Genomic DNA, 17,478 nt, shown 5'->3' on the forward strand with positions numbered 1-17,478 from the left:
GGTCAATCTGAGCACACGTAGTGTGTGTGTGTGTGTGTGTGTGTACAGGGATGGGCTTGGCTCAGGGAGCGACAGGAAACACACTCATACTAGGGAACAGCCCATCCCACACACCATCTGATACATAACCCATCAATCCCAGTCCTCCTCTGCTGCCTGGCGTGTTCCTGCAGGACGCACACCGACACAGACAGGACAAGCTCCGGTTCCTCCTTCACAGAAAGACAGGCTCGTCATCCTCACAGGATCAGGAAGAACATGACTTCAGGCTACGGGATTTCATCCATGTTTACATTCTGCAACCATTCCAACCCTGAGGCAGCGATGTGGTCATCCAACAGGACACAGCAAGAGTCCTGTTGTCTGGAACGTCCCACCGCCTCCCCTCTCCACATCTCCAGCCTCAAGATGGTTTGTCATCAGCTGTTTGGAACGCGTCATCAGCAACATGCAGCCAAAGCGTGAAGACATGAATTATACTGATTGGGGGGTAAATGACTAAATGACTGAAAATCAAGGCTGAAGAGGGAGGCAGGGCACAGCCAAAACGCTTCTTCATGTCCATACACGCAAGTGGTCAAAGTCAAAGAGATGCATTTGCCTTATTAATACATTATAACACAGGTCATTATGGGCAATGACATTCTTAAGACACGGCAAGGGCCATGTAGTAGGTATAAAAATACAACAAGAAAAGTACAATAAAAGGCAAATCTTAATAAAAAAATACTGGACAAAAAGTCACAAATACCAAAAAGTGGCTGTAGCAATAAAAAGTAGTTGTACTGGGAAATTAAGAGATGGGAATTAAATATTATAAATGTAAAGTGTTGAAGTGCCATTGAAGAGGCTGCTGATGGAGAAGTGAGACGCTAGTCCCTGGAGGTGAGACGCTAGTCCCTGGAGGTGAGACGCTAGTCCCTGGAGGTGAGACGCTAGTCCCTGGGGGTGAGACGCTAGTCCCTGGAGGTGAGACGTTAGTCCCTGGGGGTGAGACGCTAGTCCCTGGAGGTGAGACGCTAGTCCCTGGGGGTGAGACGCTAGTCCCTGGAGGTGAGACGCTAGTCCCTGGAGGTGAGACGCTAGTCCCTGGAGGTGAGACGCTAGTCCCTGGAGGTGAGACGCTAGTCCCTGGAGGTGAGACGCTAGTCCCTGGGGGTGAGACGCTAGTCCCTGGAGGTGAGACGCTAGTCCCTGGAGGTGAGACGCTAGTCCCTGGAGGTGAGACGCTAGTCCCTGGAGGTGAGACGCTAGTCCCTGGAGGTGAGACGCTAGTCCCTGGAGGTGAGACGATAGTCCCTGGAGGTGAGACGCTAGTCCCTGGGAGGTCAGATGCTAGTTCAGATTCCTTCACCACAGGCTGGACAACAAGCATCTGCTGAAGCAGAACAGTGTGAACAGCCATCCACGTGATCCATACTACAGAGCGCCCGGGCAACCACAGGTAATGACAGATCTGAAACGGTGATCTGTGTCAGGGGAAACTTGTTCATTACTTCACCTGAGGACGGTAACAAATTCTATTTAATCAATGTTCCATTCTATTCTGACTCACAAGCAGGAGGTGCCGGCTTTCATTCCTTTCATTTCAGGCCAGATCAGGTACTTCTCACATTTCAATACCAACATTGTAACACGACAGGATTTCATGGAGTGAGTCCAGGTAAAATAAACCTGAAAACGACAAAAATATTTAATACAGTGTAAAGGGCCATTTGCATCACAATTTATTCACTACTGTCTGTTCCCGGGTTACCCACAATGCAGCTGTGCTAAGAGCAGCATTAGCCTAGCTTAGATGACTGACTCTTCATCAATAGGGTCTGCTCGCAGGTTCATTATAGAGCGGAGGAGTCATCACCATTTACCCCCCCTCTCCCCCGGGTCGTCATGTCCTGTCCTGTGTGTACGGAGTGTGAAGGATGTAATTGTGACAGAGCGTCATTGTGGTATGTGAGGCTATAGGGGACGATTATGATCACCAGATCTCCAGTCCATCATCTCAGGGTGTCTGGCAGGGGCTCTGGTCATGTGTACTGACAGGGGGCCCAGGGGGGTCAATAATGACATTTCACAGTGAACAATTACATGTTAGCATTGTATAACCAATCAACATCCTACTGTCTGAACACTAGCGTGACAATGCTCAGCCACACGCCAAGTTCTTATACAGTGCTAGCTATTTTAATGCAGGCCAGAAAACGGTCGACATTCGAGTACGGAGAAGAACAGTGCCAGTAGCTTGGTCAGACAGTGAACACAGCAGTCAGTAAAACCCATAGACACACAACATGCTGTTAACTCTCTTGGACGAGCTTGTCGACACTGAAGCTGACAGCAGTGGACTTGGGAATCCTGAACACAGACTGGATGTTACGTTCCCCAGTCCTATGTTGTTGGCGTTGTCTGTGTTTCCCTTTTAGGATCCCCCTCTGAGTGGAGCTCTGGCTCCTCCCCCCCTCATTGATTGCAGCTGGATTCAATCTCCACCCCTGCATAAAAGCTCAGTGTCTCTGCCAAGTGACAGAGGGGAGAGCTGACTGTGGTCTGGTGTTGTGTTGTTCTGTGTTAGAGTCTGTTGTTGTGTTGCTCTCGGTGTGAACTGTGTTACTGTGCTACGCGTTTTGCTTTTGTGCCAACCATATTTTCAGTTATCAGTCTGTGTGACAGACCTAACCTGTATTCTTTTCTGTTCCCAGGGGGAAGGGGAAGGCACCTTGGGAGTGCTTAGGCAAGAGGCCCATGGGCATACATTACCCGTAGCTGAAACCTTGTCTATGCACACTAGGTAAGATCTGGGCGGACCATCCCCTGTATTTTTGTTTAGTGCGCCGACTGGCGCGTGAGTTAGGGGTGTGATTTCTTTTACTTTCTTTGCTTTGGTTCCGTCCAGCCCTTTCCCCCATATTACCGTGTTTTGGCAAATAAATAGCCCCGTGAACGGTACCGCAGTCTTTGTGTCCTTTCCTCACACCTACGACCCCACACCCGTTCTCTGACTCCACTAGGGGGGGCTTACTAGCAGCGGGGCGTTGCGTTCCCTCCTCCAAGAGGCGTACGTAACACTGGAAATGACACTGTTCCCCCACGAAGACTAGAAACATGTCATGAACCAGGAGTCTCCAACCCCATCACCCCAGAGGAGCCGTGACGACGAGGCAGGCTCCTGAACCGTGACGACGAGTCAGGCTCCTGGGCCGTGACGAGGCAGGCTCCTGAGCCGTGACGACGAGGCAGGCTCCTGAGCCGTGACGAGGCAGGCTCCTGAGCCGTGACGAGGCAGGCTCCTGAGCCGTGAGGAGGCAGGCTCCGGTCGGCAGGAGGGAAGATGGCGCATCCGGATAGCAGTTAGTGCCAGGCCTCCGCGGCGACGCTCAGAAGAGCAGGAAGTGCCAGGCCTCCGCGGCGCTGCTCAGAAGAGCAGGAAGTGCCAGGCCTCCGCGGCGCTGCTCAGAAGAGCAGGAAGTGCCAGGCCTCCGCGGCAACGCTCAGAAGAGCAGGAAGTGCCAGGCCTCCGCGGCGCTGCTCAGAAGAGCAGGAAGTGCCAGGCCTCCGCGGCAACGCTCAGAAGAGCAGGAAGTGCCAGGCCTCCGCGGCGCTGCTCAGAAGAGCAGGAAGTGCCAGGCCTCCGCGGCGCTGCTCAGAAGAGCAGGAAGTGCCAGGCCTCCGCGGCGCTGCTCAGAAGAGCAGGAAGTGCCAGGCATCCACGGCGCCGCTCAGAAGAGCAGAAAGTGCCAGGCCTCCACGGCGCCGCTCAGAAGAGCAGGAGATAAACAGGAAGCGCCAGTGTCTCATTTGCATACAGCGCAGCTTATTAAATCCTCAGGAGCCTCAGAACGGACGTGGTAGGGTCAGACAGATGAACCGCTGTCCAGTCAAATGAGGGGGTGCTGCTGATAACAGCGTTTAAGAAAGCCTTTTTAATTACAGCCTTGGCGTTCTGGATGAAACAGATTTGTCTTCAAATGATCTTGTAAATACGGGTGCAGAGACAGTCATTTGGGTCTCATCATGGCACAGCGAAACACTGTGCCTTCTCCAACAGCTTATTATCAGCTGAAAGCCCTCATCCCCCTGGGCCTTCCCCTATGTTGACCTGATCTCTCTGTGAACACCTCTGACCCTCTGGTCCGGCAGATGAACGCTGGCCCTAACGACCTGTCAGTCTTCCTAGTACTCAACGCTGCAGGTCATAAAGGGCTCCGCTATTGACGTCATTATAACCCTTATGAACCCCTTATGAACCCCTTATGAACCCCTTATGAACCCCTTATGAATCTAAAGCAAAGTACATGGGGGAGGGGGGGTGTCAATGTGCAGGGAAATGCTCTACCACTCAGCTACACCCAACAGCACCCCCCTTCTGTCCCCTTTAATAACAGTCCTGAAATGGCCTTGAAACAGCTAAGGACTACATTGTGACAATTCCCACATTCTTTTACAGTGATGGGATCATGGAGGGAATCTCGCCATATCTTCATGTGCTCCTGCAACCCGGCAGTGATAAGGCCATGGAGGAACACATTCTAAGTGTGAAAAGCGTCCCAGGACACGTTGGTGTCCTGTACTGTCCTCTAAATGGGCAACTTGAATCAATGAGACAGTGTGGAATGTAGTCAAGGACACATTATGTAAGGTAGACCAAATCACCCTTTCCTTTCGAAAATCCGGACAACAATATCTATGTTCCCACAGAGGTAAGGTTACACAACATTAACCTATTTTGACCCTACTATCCACACAAGAATAGCACAGAAGAAGAAAATGTGTCCTAGATGCTAACCACCTTCCCATTAAAGCAACAGATGAGTCTAGTTTTGGAACCTACCTTTGGGGCTTCGTAAAAATAAATGAAACATAAACAGATTGCAGTTTCATCAAACAGAGAGCTAACGCACTGAGCCATGATGTGTGGAGAAAAGGAAATGAGTTTGAGAGAAATGGCAAACTGTCCAGCCACCTCCCTGTTGCCCTTTCAGAAATAATTGTTAAGTCCGCCACATAATGCATGTCCAAGAAATCACAGTGGGAGAAAATCCAGAGAACAAGATGTATTTGAAAGAGTAGTAGGCTGCATGGTGGCTTGCGGTACTTGAATCACAGGCCGGGGAATATGCAGCGCTTCAATGAGAAGCCCCCTAACCCTCCTGCTCCAATGAGAAGCCCCCTAACCCTCCTGCTCCAATGAGAAGCCCCCTAACCCTCCTGCTCCAATGAGAAGCCCCCTAACCCTCCTGCTTCAATGAGAAGCCCCCTAACCCTCCTGCTCCAATGAGAAGCCCCCTAACCCTCCTGCTTCAATGAGAAGCCCCCTAACCCTCCTGCTCCAATGAGAAGCCCCCTAACCCTCCTGCTCCAATGAGAAGCACCCTAACCCTCCTGCTCCAATGAGAAGCCCCCTAACCCTCCTGCTCCAATGAGAAGCCAAGCTGAGACTGAGGTGCAGGAGGGTTAGGGGGCATGTAGGATCTATGACAGCAGCTTTAATTGAAGAGTAAATCACAGTCAGCAGGTTAGTAAAATAAATTCCCCTTTAGTCGTCCTCTCAGGTTTGATTCATGAGTGAGTTTACTGCTGCACTTTGGAATGGATGGTTTTATCAAAGGCATCGCCAGGAGATTTCTATCTACAGGACGCTGCAGAGCAGAGAACCATCTCTTTCTTCACACCTACGTTCAACGCTTCCGCCTTCCATTTTCTATATTCCAAGTAATGACTTAGCCTTCCAAGTAATGACTTAGCCTTCCATGTGCATGAGAAGCAGCTGCAGTTTCAGTTTTCAAATTGTGAAGGTTTGGCAAAGTTGAGTTAGAGTGAAGCACACAAGAAAAGACAATATTAGGCTTTCTATCACCAGAAACTAATTAACAACTTAAATTAGGAGCTGAAAATGTTGAGCTCTTTTAACAGACTGGCTGTTCAACATTATATTTAGCTGTTAGCATAGCAACCATAGCCGAGTTCACAATGTGCCAAATGTCAAACTTTCTAGCGTTACACAGACGAAGGAAATTACAGGTTTATTCTGGGATTTTATGCGTTCCCAGGATCATGTCTCTAAGCCTTAAGCTGAAAGAGGAAGAAAAAAATGGAAGGGAAAAGTACAGTAGAAATGTTTGATTCATTCAAGCAACATCAGTCTGCCCACCACCATATCCTACAGGCTCCAGTCTGCCCACCACCCTATCCTACAGGCTCCAGTCTGCCCACCACCATATCCTACAGCCTCCAGTCTGCCCACCACCATATCCTACAGCCTCCAGTCTGCCCACCACCATATCCTACAGGCTCCAGTCTGCCCACCACCATATGCTACAGCCTCCAGTCTGCCCACCACCATATCCTACAGGCTCCAGTCTGCCCACCACCATATCCTACAGGCTCCAGTCTGCCCACCACCCTATCCTACAGGCTCCAGTCTGCCCACCACCATATCCTACAGGCTCCAGTCTTCCCACCACCATATCCTACAGGCTCCAGTCTGCCCACCACCCTATCCTACAGGCTCCAGTCTGCCCACCACCATATCCTACAGGCTCCAGTCTGCCCACCACCATATGCTACAGGCTCCAGTCTGCCCACCACCCTATCCTACAGCCTCCAGTCTGCCCACCACCATATCCTACAGGCTCCAGTCTGCCCACCACCATATCCTACAGGCTCCAGTCTGCCCACCACCCTATCCTACAGGCTCCAGTCTGCCCACCACCATATCCTACAGGCTCCAGTCTGCCCACCACCATATCCTACAGGCTCCAGTCTGCCCACCACCCTATCCTACAGGCTCCAGTCTGCCCACCACCATATCCTACAGGCTCCAGTCTGCCCACCACCCTATCCTACAGCCTCCAGTCTGCCCACCACCATATCCTACAGGCTCCAGTCTGCCCACCACCATATCCTACAGGCTCCAGTCTGCCCACCACCCTATCCTACAGGCTCCAGTCTGCCCACCACCCTATCCTACAGGCTCCAGTCTGCCCACCACCCTATCCTACAGGCTCCAGTCTGCCCACCACCATATCCTACAGCCTCCAGTCTGCCCACCACCCTATCCTACAGGCTCCAGTCTGCCCACCACCCTATCCTACAGGCTCCAGTCTGCCCACCACCCTATCCTACAGCCTCCAGTCTGCCCACCACCCTATCCTACAGGCTCCAGTCTGCCCACCACCATATCCTAGTCCTGCACTATGTGACCAGCTCCAGTCCGGCACTATGTGACCAGCCAGCATTGAATGAAAGAGCTGCTTTACTGGAGGTGGTTGCCTAGCTTTGGAGGCTTCCCCGCCAGCTCCTTACTCACTACCCTGCCACCTGCCTGCACCTTTACCTGAATGTAGCATCTTCCTGAATATTTAAGTGCTTGTTACCACTCTCCAGTTACCAAAGATAAATGATTAAATAAGACTGTTCCGGCAGCGTGTGTAGACGAACAAGGCCTCCGGAGGTCTTTTGCAGTGGACTGGACAGCGACACATAACCTGGTATGACACTCTGGGACGAGAGGACAATTGTTAAGCCCGACGTCATGTACCCATAAGTAACTCAAGTGGAGCTGCGGCCACTAAAGTGACCAAGGAGTTTTGTGGCGCGTCGAAATAGTTCTGGGTCTGAGTTATGTAGCCAGGTTAAAGGTTTCAAACCCCCTTTAAGAGGGCTGAAAGACGAGGACACAGCCTATCCTGCTGTGTTGATCTAGGGTCTGTCTCTGTGAAATATTACACATGGTGTCTGCTGTCACCGCCCCAGTGATGGTACAAGGCTGCTTGGCTTCTGGATTTAGAAAGAGGTGAAGGCATCTCTCCTGTGACAGCTAGTCTAGCGGTCATGAGGGCTGATGTCAGCTTCATGTATGCTCCAGGACCATGTGTGAAATCTGAGCCAGTCTGCAGGATATCTCTGCCTCACCTGTTGTAAATAAGTAAATGGAAGATTCTCCTCTAATATCTTTTTTTTTTTAAGTAAATGTCAAGCCATTTAAAAATGTTATATGTCAGGAAAATTAACTTTCCAAAGAGGGGTTGATACTTTTGAAACTGAACAAATGCAGTTCAAGCTCATGACATTTACAATGGCATTTCATGGGTCGTAGTGTGTTGTGTTGCTGTGGAGTTGCTGGTCACATAGTGCAGGACTGGAGTGGAGTGGCTCAATATTTCAGACTCAGCAGGCCAGGACTATGGAGAGCCATTTCACTGGACAAAAATCTTTTGTGAGGCCTAATCTCTCAAAGCGCTGACATGCTTTGTGTTCTTTATTATCTTCAGCCGCTCAGGATCCAACCAAAGCATGAAATCTGGAGCTCTTTCAGGAATTTATCTACATATCCAGTTAGATCAGCAGTGAGCAGCCAGATGCACGGCAAGCCTGATCCGCACCACAGCATGTCTCCTCCCAGACTGCATATTAAGTCTAAGGCTGTAATCACAGAATTGAACATATTCACACAAAGAAATTGACATTTTCTGCTTTTTTTATAATGACGGCTGGACAGACAGGAAAGGCAGCCTGTGGTACATGATGCCAGCTGGACAGAGACAGGAAAGGCAGCCTGTGGTACATGATGCCAGCTGGACAGAGACAGGAAAGGCAGCCTGTGGTACATGATGCCAGCTGGACAGAGACAGGAAAGGCAGCCTGTGGTACATGATGCCAGCTGGACAGAGACAGGAACGGCAGCCTGTGGTACATGATGCCAGCTGGACAGAGACAGGAAAGGCAGCCTGTGGTACATGATGCCAGCTGGACAGAGACAGGAAAGGCAGCCTGTGGTACATGATGCCAGCTGGACAGAGACAGGAAAGGCAGCCTGTGGTACATGATGCCAGCTGGACAGAGACAGGAAAGGCAGCCTGTGGTACATGATGCCAGCTGGACAGAGACTGGAATGGCAGCCTGTGGTACATGATGCCAGCTGGACAGAGACAGGAATGGCAGCCTGTGGTACATGATGCCAGCTGGACAGAGACAGGAATGGCAGCCTGTGGTACATGATGCCAGCTGGACAGAGACAGGAAAGGCAGCCTGTGGTACATGATGCCAGCTGGACAGAGACAGGAAAGGCAGCCTGTGGTACATGATGCCGGCTGGACAGAGACAGGAAAGGCAGCCTGTGGTACATGATGCCGGCTGGACAGAGACAGGAAAGGCAGCCTGTGGTACATGATGCCAGCTGGACAGAGACAGGAAAGGCAGCCTGTGGTACATGATGCCAGCTGGACAGAGACAGGAAAGGCAGCCTGTGGTACATGATGCCAGCTGGACAGAGACAGGAAAGGCAGCCTGTGGTACATGATGCCGGCTGGACAGAGACAGGAAAGGCAGCCTGTGGTACATGATGCCAGCTGGACAGAGACAGGAAAGGCAGCCTGTGGTACATGATGCCAGCTGGACAGACAAGAAAGGCAGCCTGTGGTACATGATGCCAGCTGGACAGAGACAGGAAAGGCAGCCTGTGGTACATGATGCCAGCTGGACAGAGACAGGAAAGGCAGCCTGTGGTACATGATGCCAGCTGGACAGAGACAGGAACGGCAGCCTGTGGTACATGATGCCAGCTGGACAGAGACAGGAAAGGCAGCCTGTGGTACATGATGCCAGCTGGACAGAGACAGGAAAGGCAGCCTGTGGTACATGATGCCAGCTGGACAGAGACAGGAAAGGCAGCCTGTGGTACATGATGCCAGCTGGACAGAGACAGGAAAGGCAGCCTGTGGTACATGATGCCAGCTGGACAGAGACAGGAAAGGCAGCCTGTGGTACATGATGCCAGCTGGACAGAGACTGGAATGGCAGCCTGTGGTACATGATGCCAGCTGGACAGAGACAGGAATGGCAGCCTGTGGTACATGATGCCAGCTGGACAGAGACAGGAATGGCAGCCTGTGGTACATGATGCCAGCTGGACAGAGACAGGAAAGGCAGCCTGTGGTACATGATGCCAGCTGGACAGAGACAGGAAAGGCAGCCTGTGGTACATGATGCCGGCTGGACAGAGACAGGAAAGGCAGCCTGTGGTACATGATGCCAGCTGGACAGAGACAGGAAAGGCAGCCTGTGGTACATGATGCCAGCTGGACAGACAAGAAAGGCAGCCTGTGGTACATGATGCCAGCTGGACAGAGACAGGAAAGGCAGCCTGTGGTACATGATGCCAGCTGGACAGAGACAGGAAAGGCAGCCTGTGGTACATGATGCCAGCTGGACAGAGACAGGAACGGCAGCCTGTGGTACATGATGCCAGCTGGACAGAGACAGGAAAGGCAGCCTGTGGTACATGATGCCAGCTGGACAGAGACAGGAAAGGCAGCCTGTGGTACATGATGCCAGCTGGACAGAGACAGGAAAGGCAGCCTGTGGTACATGATGCCAGCTGGACAGAGACAGGAACGGCAGCCTGTGGTACATGATGCCAGCTGGACAGAGACAGGAAAGGCAGCCTGTGGTACATGATGCCAGCTGGACAGAGACAGGAATGGCAGCCTGTGGTACATGATGCCAGCTGGAATGAAGCAGACAGCGTACATGCTTCCGAGTGGCCCCTTAATCGATAGGCTAGGCTACTGACCATTTACAATAAGTTACGTCAATTATTAATTGGCAGCATTTATGCCATTTACAACATACTTTATGACTGTAAGGTGTCATTAAGTAGCCTAACTTTATTTCTTTAAGGGAAATAGGACAAAAATATGTGCAATATTACATTAGCTATTAGACTATTACATTAACCTGCTCCGAAATATAGGCTTAGGGTCAGCACTTTGTTTCGGCCGGGGGGGGGGGGGGGGGGGGGACCACTGCAAAAAAAATCCTAGAGGAAACACTGTACCATATTAAATCTAACATGGTAAGATACATGACAGACAACAGTTTCTGAGTGTAGATGTTTTTCTTCAATCTCTACTTTGTACGACAGATGTCCAACAACCATTCCTTCAGTGTTTGTGTCACTGCAAACGTACATAGCTCTTCCCAGACGAGGCTTCCATGTGATAAAAATTACAAACTCACAGTGGAATTTCCCGTCTACAACTTGTGGCTGTCCTCAAGTAGCAGAACGACTCTTTCTACACCACAGCATGCAGACTGTATGTGGGATGGAAAGTCTAAATGGGGAGGGAGATGGGATGGAAAAAGAATAAGTATCAAGGCAGGAGAATAAGTATCAAGGCAGGAGAGTAAGTATCAAGGCAGTAGAATAAGTATCAAGGCAGTAGAATAAGTATCAAGGCAGGAGAGTAAGTATCAAGGCAGTAGAATAAGTAGCAAAGCAGAATGAACGAAAGCTCCTTGCTGTCAGACACTTGTTTGGATTTCTTTTGCGCATCACATAACAAACTACCAGGAGTGATAAAAGTGATGAAGAGTACGACACATTAAGCAGGTAATCATCAGCCATTAAGAGTGTGCCAGGTGAAGAAGGCGGAGGATGGTTTGTGAGAAGACTGTCACAATACGTCTTTGCACTTGAGCTGTCTATCTGGCACGATAGATCATCGTGTGAGCAATATGTGGGCCATGTTGATTCAAGGGATCTGCTGAGGAATACTGGTGAACTCCTCCCTACATGAGTGGAAGTTCACAATAAAGGGCATTTGAATGGAACAGGAGAATATAAGAAGTGATGGCTGGTGTCACAGCATCTGCTCAGACACCCTCAGACCAGCAGAGGGAACTGGCCTAAGGGCACAGCGCTGCTCCTACGACCAAGCCAGGCAGGAGGAAGACGACATTTATCCACCCATTTCACATACCTCCTCTAACCCTAACCTCCCCTCTCAGCAAAAAAAAAAACAACTAATTGTTTGCTGCATCACAGACTGAAGGCAAAGATTAGATGTGCTATGTCTTTTTGAGGCATAACATTTTGGCCCCAAAAAATTAAAGAAGCAAAGTTGAAAGAGAACAATTCCAACATTTAGCCTAACATTTACATTTACATTTAGTCATTTAGCAGACGCTCTTATCCAGAGCGACTTACAGTAAGTACAGGGACATTCTCCCCGAAGCAAGTAGGGTGAAGTGCCTTGCCCAAGGACACAACGTCAGTTGGCATGACCGGGAATCGAACTGGCAACCTTTGGATTACTAGCCCGATTCCCTCACCGCTCAGCCACCTGACTCCTAACACAGGGGAACACTTAAATAACAAGCACTTTTTCCTCAGTATGTTCCTTTAAGCCTTCATGTGACAAGGCAGAATTGCAAATAGAGAGAAAAAAAAACAAGGAGGGGCTCTTCAAAGAAAGTCTGAACTATTCAACTGATGTCAGTTCCTGTTAAATAAAATCATCCATGAGTCCACGGTCAAACAATCAAACCGACATGAAGATGAAAAGGCCTTTAGCAAGCTTGCAGAATGGACTCATATCTGCAGAGATCTAGTCAGTTGATTCCCATCATCATCTTAACAACTTTGCTTTTATTTCATGGTCAACAGCCACACCAAACAGACTAGAACAATAAGTTAATTTATTGCATTAATAAAAACCATGACCAGAGCACACAGCACCTCAGTCATGGTTTGCATGAAACATCAGTGCTGATGAGCTTCACACTCAACATACATCATGTTGAGTTGTGCAACAGCAAAAACTCCCCACAGCAAAAACTCCCCACAACAAAAACTCCTTTAAAACAAGTCTTGAGACTTTTATCTCGAGACTTTGTTGAAACACCTCCAGAAAATAATCTTTCCTCCCGCAGAGTGAGTGAATTCTTTTAAAGGATGTGTCAGCTGCTTGGAGTGTGCAGTAATGTGAAGCACGAGGAGCAGGGAGCCCTGAAGAGTTCCCCCAGCATGAGAGAGACAAAGAGAGAGATGGACAGAGAGAGGGTTGGAAGGAGAGAGATGTAGAAAGAGGGTGAGAGAGTTAGAGTGAAAGAGAGAGGGAGTGTGCGAGTAAGGAAATGCATGTCTCAAACATTAGGCTATTTTAGTTCTCAGTATGCCTGTTTTTGCAAAAGTGGAAAGTGGGCCGTTTCTGCTCCGCCCATAACCTTGGATTGAAGCCTAATGATAAATCGACAAAATGTAATAGTTGTATGATGTAATGGACACCACAATGTGGAAGGGATGCAAATAGCCTACTAATGTACCATAAAAACATGAGCAAGTTTGTAACACCATAAATCAGTTTCTTGCTCTGACTGAGGATAATTCACCACCCTGAAAGTAGATTTTCAATTCCCTTAGTTTTCATAACGGAAGAACAGATTTCTACTCAGTATTCCCAGCGCATTTCAAATGGATTCATGAGGTGAAAACCTTGAGACTTCAAAGAGGTCGAGTATGCATCTAAAATAGCCTAACATTCCACAATTTGCGAGCGGGTCGAGCTTTGGGTTGCTAAAAAACACAGCCTTGCTGTCGTCTAGGACTGTCCCCAATCGGAGAAAATTGCCTCTCTTCAAGGCAATGCACAGGAATACTGACACGCTTTGACACTCGATTTCCCGAGAGAGGTGGGACTGTAGATTATCTGCCATATGCCGCATGTTGCGAGTTTATATCCTTCAAGACTGTGTAAATCTCGGGAGTTCATCGAGTTTTAATACAGATAAAACGTATATTGCCACATCAAAAGCATGTTATCAATTATCACCCGAATGTTTGTCGGCTATTTAGTTTGGAACAGCTATTGCACAGCTAAGTTTACAGACTGCGTTGCAAGTAGCCTATGAAGCGTGATCGAAAGGTCGTCTCAGCAAACGGGCTTGGTGCAGATAGCAGAATCTTATGGGGGGGGGGGGGGTTCAAAGAAAAAGCTGCAGTGTACATTATAGTTAAATCCAGTGTCGCTTAAGGCCATATAATATCCATGCTTAGCAAGAAAACGTTGCATTTAAGTGCGGAAGCGCATCAATCTCCGCCCCTTGGCGACCTCGCATTCCAAAGATTCCCACACACAAAGCTCACCTGGCTGTTTTTGAATGCTATTGGGATGTTTTATCACCGTCTCAAGGACGAGGTCATCAAAAGTAAAACACTTTTGTGTTAAGTAGCGCCTTCGTAAGTCGTCTGTGTAATGAAGGCTTACGTTAAACATTTAAAGTTTAGACTACAATGTAGCCGCGCTCCGGCTAAATTGCACACAAGCCAACATGTGAAGGTCCCTCAAAGGTGTGCGTGGCGGCGAAACGGTCACAAGAAAAAGATTATCGCGCTTTAAGATCCTGGCTAGATGTTGAGGTTTTAGGATCCTGCAATAAAAACGTGTGACTGAAACAACCGCACACAAGATTCTTCACATGTTGAATTACTTTAGCACTTTATTAATAGATCGAATAAGTCTGGATATCACGCATGCAGATGCTTTCCTTTCATTCTAAACGATTTTAAAGAAGGAGTGAAATAAGTCAGTACCTGTAGGAGGATTGTTGTTGAGATCGCTGTGTTTTGGCACGAATCCACATTGGTACATTTAACTTCTCTGGAAGTGGCAGCCCTGTGTGTCCGGATTTTTAGTCCCCTGCATGAGGAAGAGTGGAACTCGCCTCCATAGTCAGGAAGGAGCAGCGGGCTGTGTCCTGCGTTCACTCCGAAGGAATACTAGCAAACATGACGTCACCCCACTGTAGGTTAGAATCTCAGTCCTCATTGGATCATTTTGGCACAGAGGGCGTTCTCATCGTTGAATTGGCCAATCGTAGGGAGAAAATAGTTTCCTTGGTTACACATTTTGTCAACCAAATACATGAGTGCTGCTGGGTAGGAGACCGTAATAAGGTAGGATACAGTGATTAACGATGGAAATGTTCATCACCTCGGTTTATCTTACCGGCAGCCCTGCTTTTTATGTTGTCTCCTTTGCCAACCGTTTGCTCTCTATGTTTTAACTTACCAGGATATGTGGTTATTTGAAGTGTATGCCTTTCTGGTTAGTAAAGCAGTAAAATCAACGTTACAGTACAGTAGTGCTACAATACTAGTACAGTACTGTAGGCATAGTGTGTACATCCACTTAGTCCCTGTACCAACTGGGGCAATCGGGACTTTCGAAGAAAAAATTGATATAATTCTGCTTTTGTGGCCTATCGGTAAAGCGTCCTAGCTGAGTCTGCCCCCCCCCCCCCCCCCCTTCAACCAGGTCTACTATACATGCCTCAAGCTAACCCATCCTTCCTTTCTGTAAGTAAACGAAGGCCTGTGTATGCATCTGTAGTCATCCTTGTAGACCCCCTCCTCCGACGGTGATGCTCTGGACAACCCCTTGCTAGGGGCTGATGGTAACAGCGGAGCACTAATCATTCTCCAGTGGTTTTGAAAAGGATGGCGTCTGTCGATTCACACTTCTCACATCTATGAAATATCAGGCTCTTTCTCTAAACAGGATATTTTACATTTAGTCATTTAGCAGACGCTCTTATCCAGAGCGACTTACAGTAAGTACAGGGACATTCCTCCGAGGCAAGTAGGGTGAAGTGCCTTGCCCAAGGACACAACGTCAGTTGGCATGACCGGGAATCGAACTGGCAACCTTCGGATTACTAGCCCGATTCCTTCACCGCTCAGCCACCTGACTCCCCATTTTATACTATTACTTATATTAACTGGAGGATGGAATTGTTGTGGACAGAATTAGCAACTGTATACAATGTGTAGAAGTGCCAGAGTTAAATGAAGATGGGGTGGATGGTGGGGCTTCCAGACATAATCACATGCATTAAGAAAATTAATTATTATTCCCGATGGTTCCTGCCTTCACGGTTTCCCAGCTCTGCCATGTAAAATTGATTTCTACATTGAAAGACATTTGATGTTATTCTACTGCTGGGACCTGCATGCATACAAATAAAGCCATTTTCTTCAGGATAGGCTACTATAGGGATTGGCAAACAGTCTCTTCTATATGTTGATTTGGTTCTATTTTACAAGATGAGTAAAGCCATCCAGGTTGTTGATGGTGTTGTTTGAGTTGGTACAAGCTAGCAAACAGACCATTTCCTGAGCAGAGGAATCCCTGAGATATGCTGTCTGATCACACACTGCACCATCTGTCGCTAGGCCCCGCCTGGCCTCAGCCTCACAAACTTTTGAGAGACTGAGAATTCAGAGGTTATTCCCGCTATCTCTAAGACCTTGAATGTTCAATAGAGTACTCTTTCTTTAATAGTAGTTATCTTTATTAGGCTACGTTCTTGAATGTAGTCATACAGTTTTAATCCTTTGAGTAAGCTGATTAAACTACAGAAATACTTTGGAGTGGAGGTGAAGTGTTGACCTTTCAGTCAAACTTCGCAGAGCCATTTCTATTTGTATATATACATGTATTCTTTGCTGAGGACATATAAAATAATAGATTATATTGTGTATTCTAGACTGGTCAACAGATGTGCAGCAATGAGTGGAAGAGCCCAGCGCACCTTCAGAGCCGAGGATGTAGGTGAGCTGGCTGTCATGTGATCTGTGACATCACTCAGTCCACACTTACCTCTTGTTGTACTGCTGTCTTGAACAAAACTGACCCAAAGTTCTTGTGATGTGAGAGGCTGAAGGCTTGTGTTTCCTCCCCTGCTGTTAGCACCAGCCTGGTCAGGGTTAGTTCACCTGTCTTCTGAATCCACTGCTGAACCACTTTAAACCTGTCTGACATGGATCGTTTGTCTACCACAGCTTCTTCATGTTCCCTTTGGGTGTGTGTGTATGGGTCTATTTTTGTATGAGTCTGTGTTTGTGTGTGTGTGTGTTTGATCCTCTCTATGATGGAGCCTTCCATCATAGAGAGCCTTCCACTCAGGAGATACTTTTCCTGTAGCAAGATGTTTCTGTGGTCAGTGGCATAAAACCTACAGTACCTCAGACAGTAAAGCCTACAGTACCTCAGACAGTAAAGCCTACAGTACCTCAGACAGTAAAACCTACAGTACCTCAGACAGTAAAGCCTACAGTACCTCAGACAGTAAAGCCTACAGTACCTCAGACAGTAAAACAGATGGAAACCTCTTGAGATCCAGGATGCTAGCGCTCTGTGTTTACCAATACACAGAGCTGACTTACATGTGCTACCTTGCTTTTACGGGAACAGAAACTCTGGCTGTGTGGATGAAGAACGGGCTGTGGTGCTCCAGGTACAAACCAGCTGAATACCACAAACTACAAGCCCTAGTGGAGGCCAAACGCCAGGAAACTGCACAGATCGGACAAAAGGTACATTTTGATTTGCTGTCAGCTTTCAATAGGCTTTTCCTGACAATGTTTGTAGTACTGTGAGAGGCGGGGGGGGGCTGTATTACCTGGGTGCCATGTGTTTAAACGGTGTGCTATGTGTTTAAACGGTGTGCTATGTGTTTAAACGGTGTGCTATGTGTTTAAACGGTGTGCTATGTGTTTAAACGGTGTGCTATGTGTTTAAACGGTGTGCTATGTGTTTAAACGGTGTGCTATGTGTTTAAACGGTGTGCTATGTGTTTAAACGGTGTGCTATGTGTTTAAACGGTGTGCTATGTGTTTAAACGGTGTGCTATGTGTTT

The 17,478-nt window shown here is 48.3% G+C and overlaps 1 protein-coding gene across 1 annotated transcript in view; it reads left to right on the forward strand.

The window, feature by feature from the left end:
- The first annotated feature begins 14,691 nt into the window (after window positions 1-14,691).
- LOC134016934 (coiled-coil domain-containing protein 148-like) overlaps window positions 14,692-17,478 on the forward strand; it is a 37,470-nt gene continuing 34,683 nt past the window's right edge. Inside the window, exons 1-2 of the mRNA XM_062456177.1 lie at window positions 14,692-14,734; window positions 17,034-17,155. Coding sequence (XP_062312161.1) covers window positions 17,051-17,155 — 105 coding nt within the window. The 5' untranslated portion in view covers window positions 14,692-14,734; window positions 17,034-17,050. The remainder of the gene's footprint in view (window positions 14,735-17,033; window positions 17,156-17,478) is intronic.

The sequence above is a fragment of the Osmerus eperlanus genome, chromosome 3, assembly GCF_963692335.1.
Source record: "Osmerus eperlanus chromosome 3, fOsmEpe2.1, whole genome shotgun sequence".
Classification (NCBI taxonomy): Eukaryota; Metazoa; Chordata; class Actinopteri; order Osmeriformes; family Osmeridae; genus Osmerus; species Osmerus eperlanus.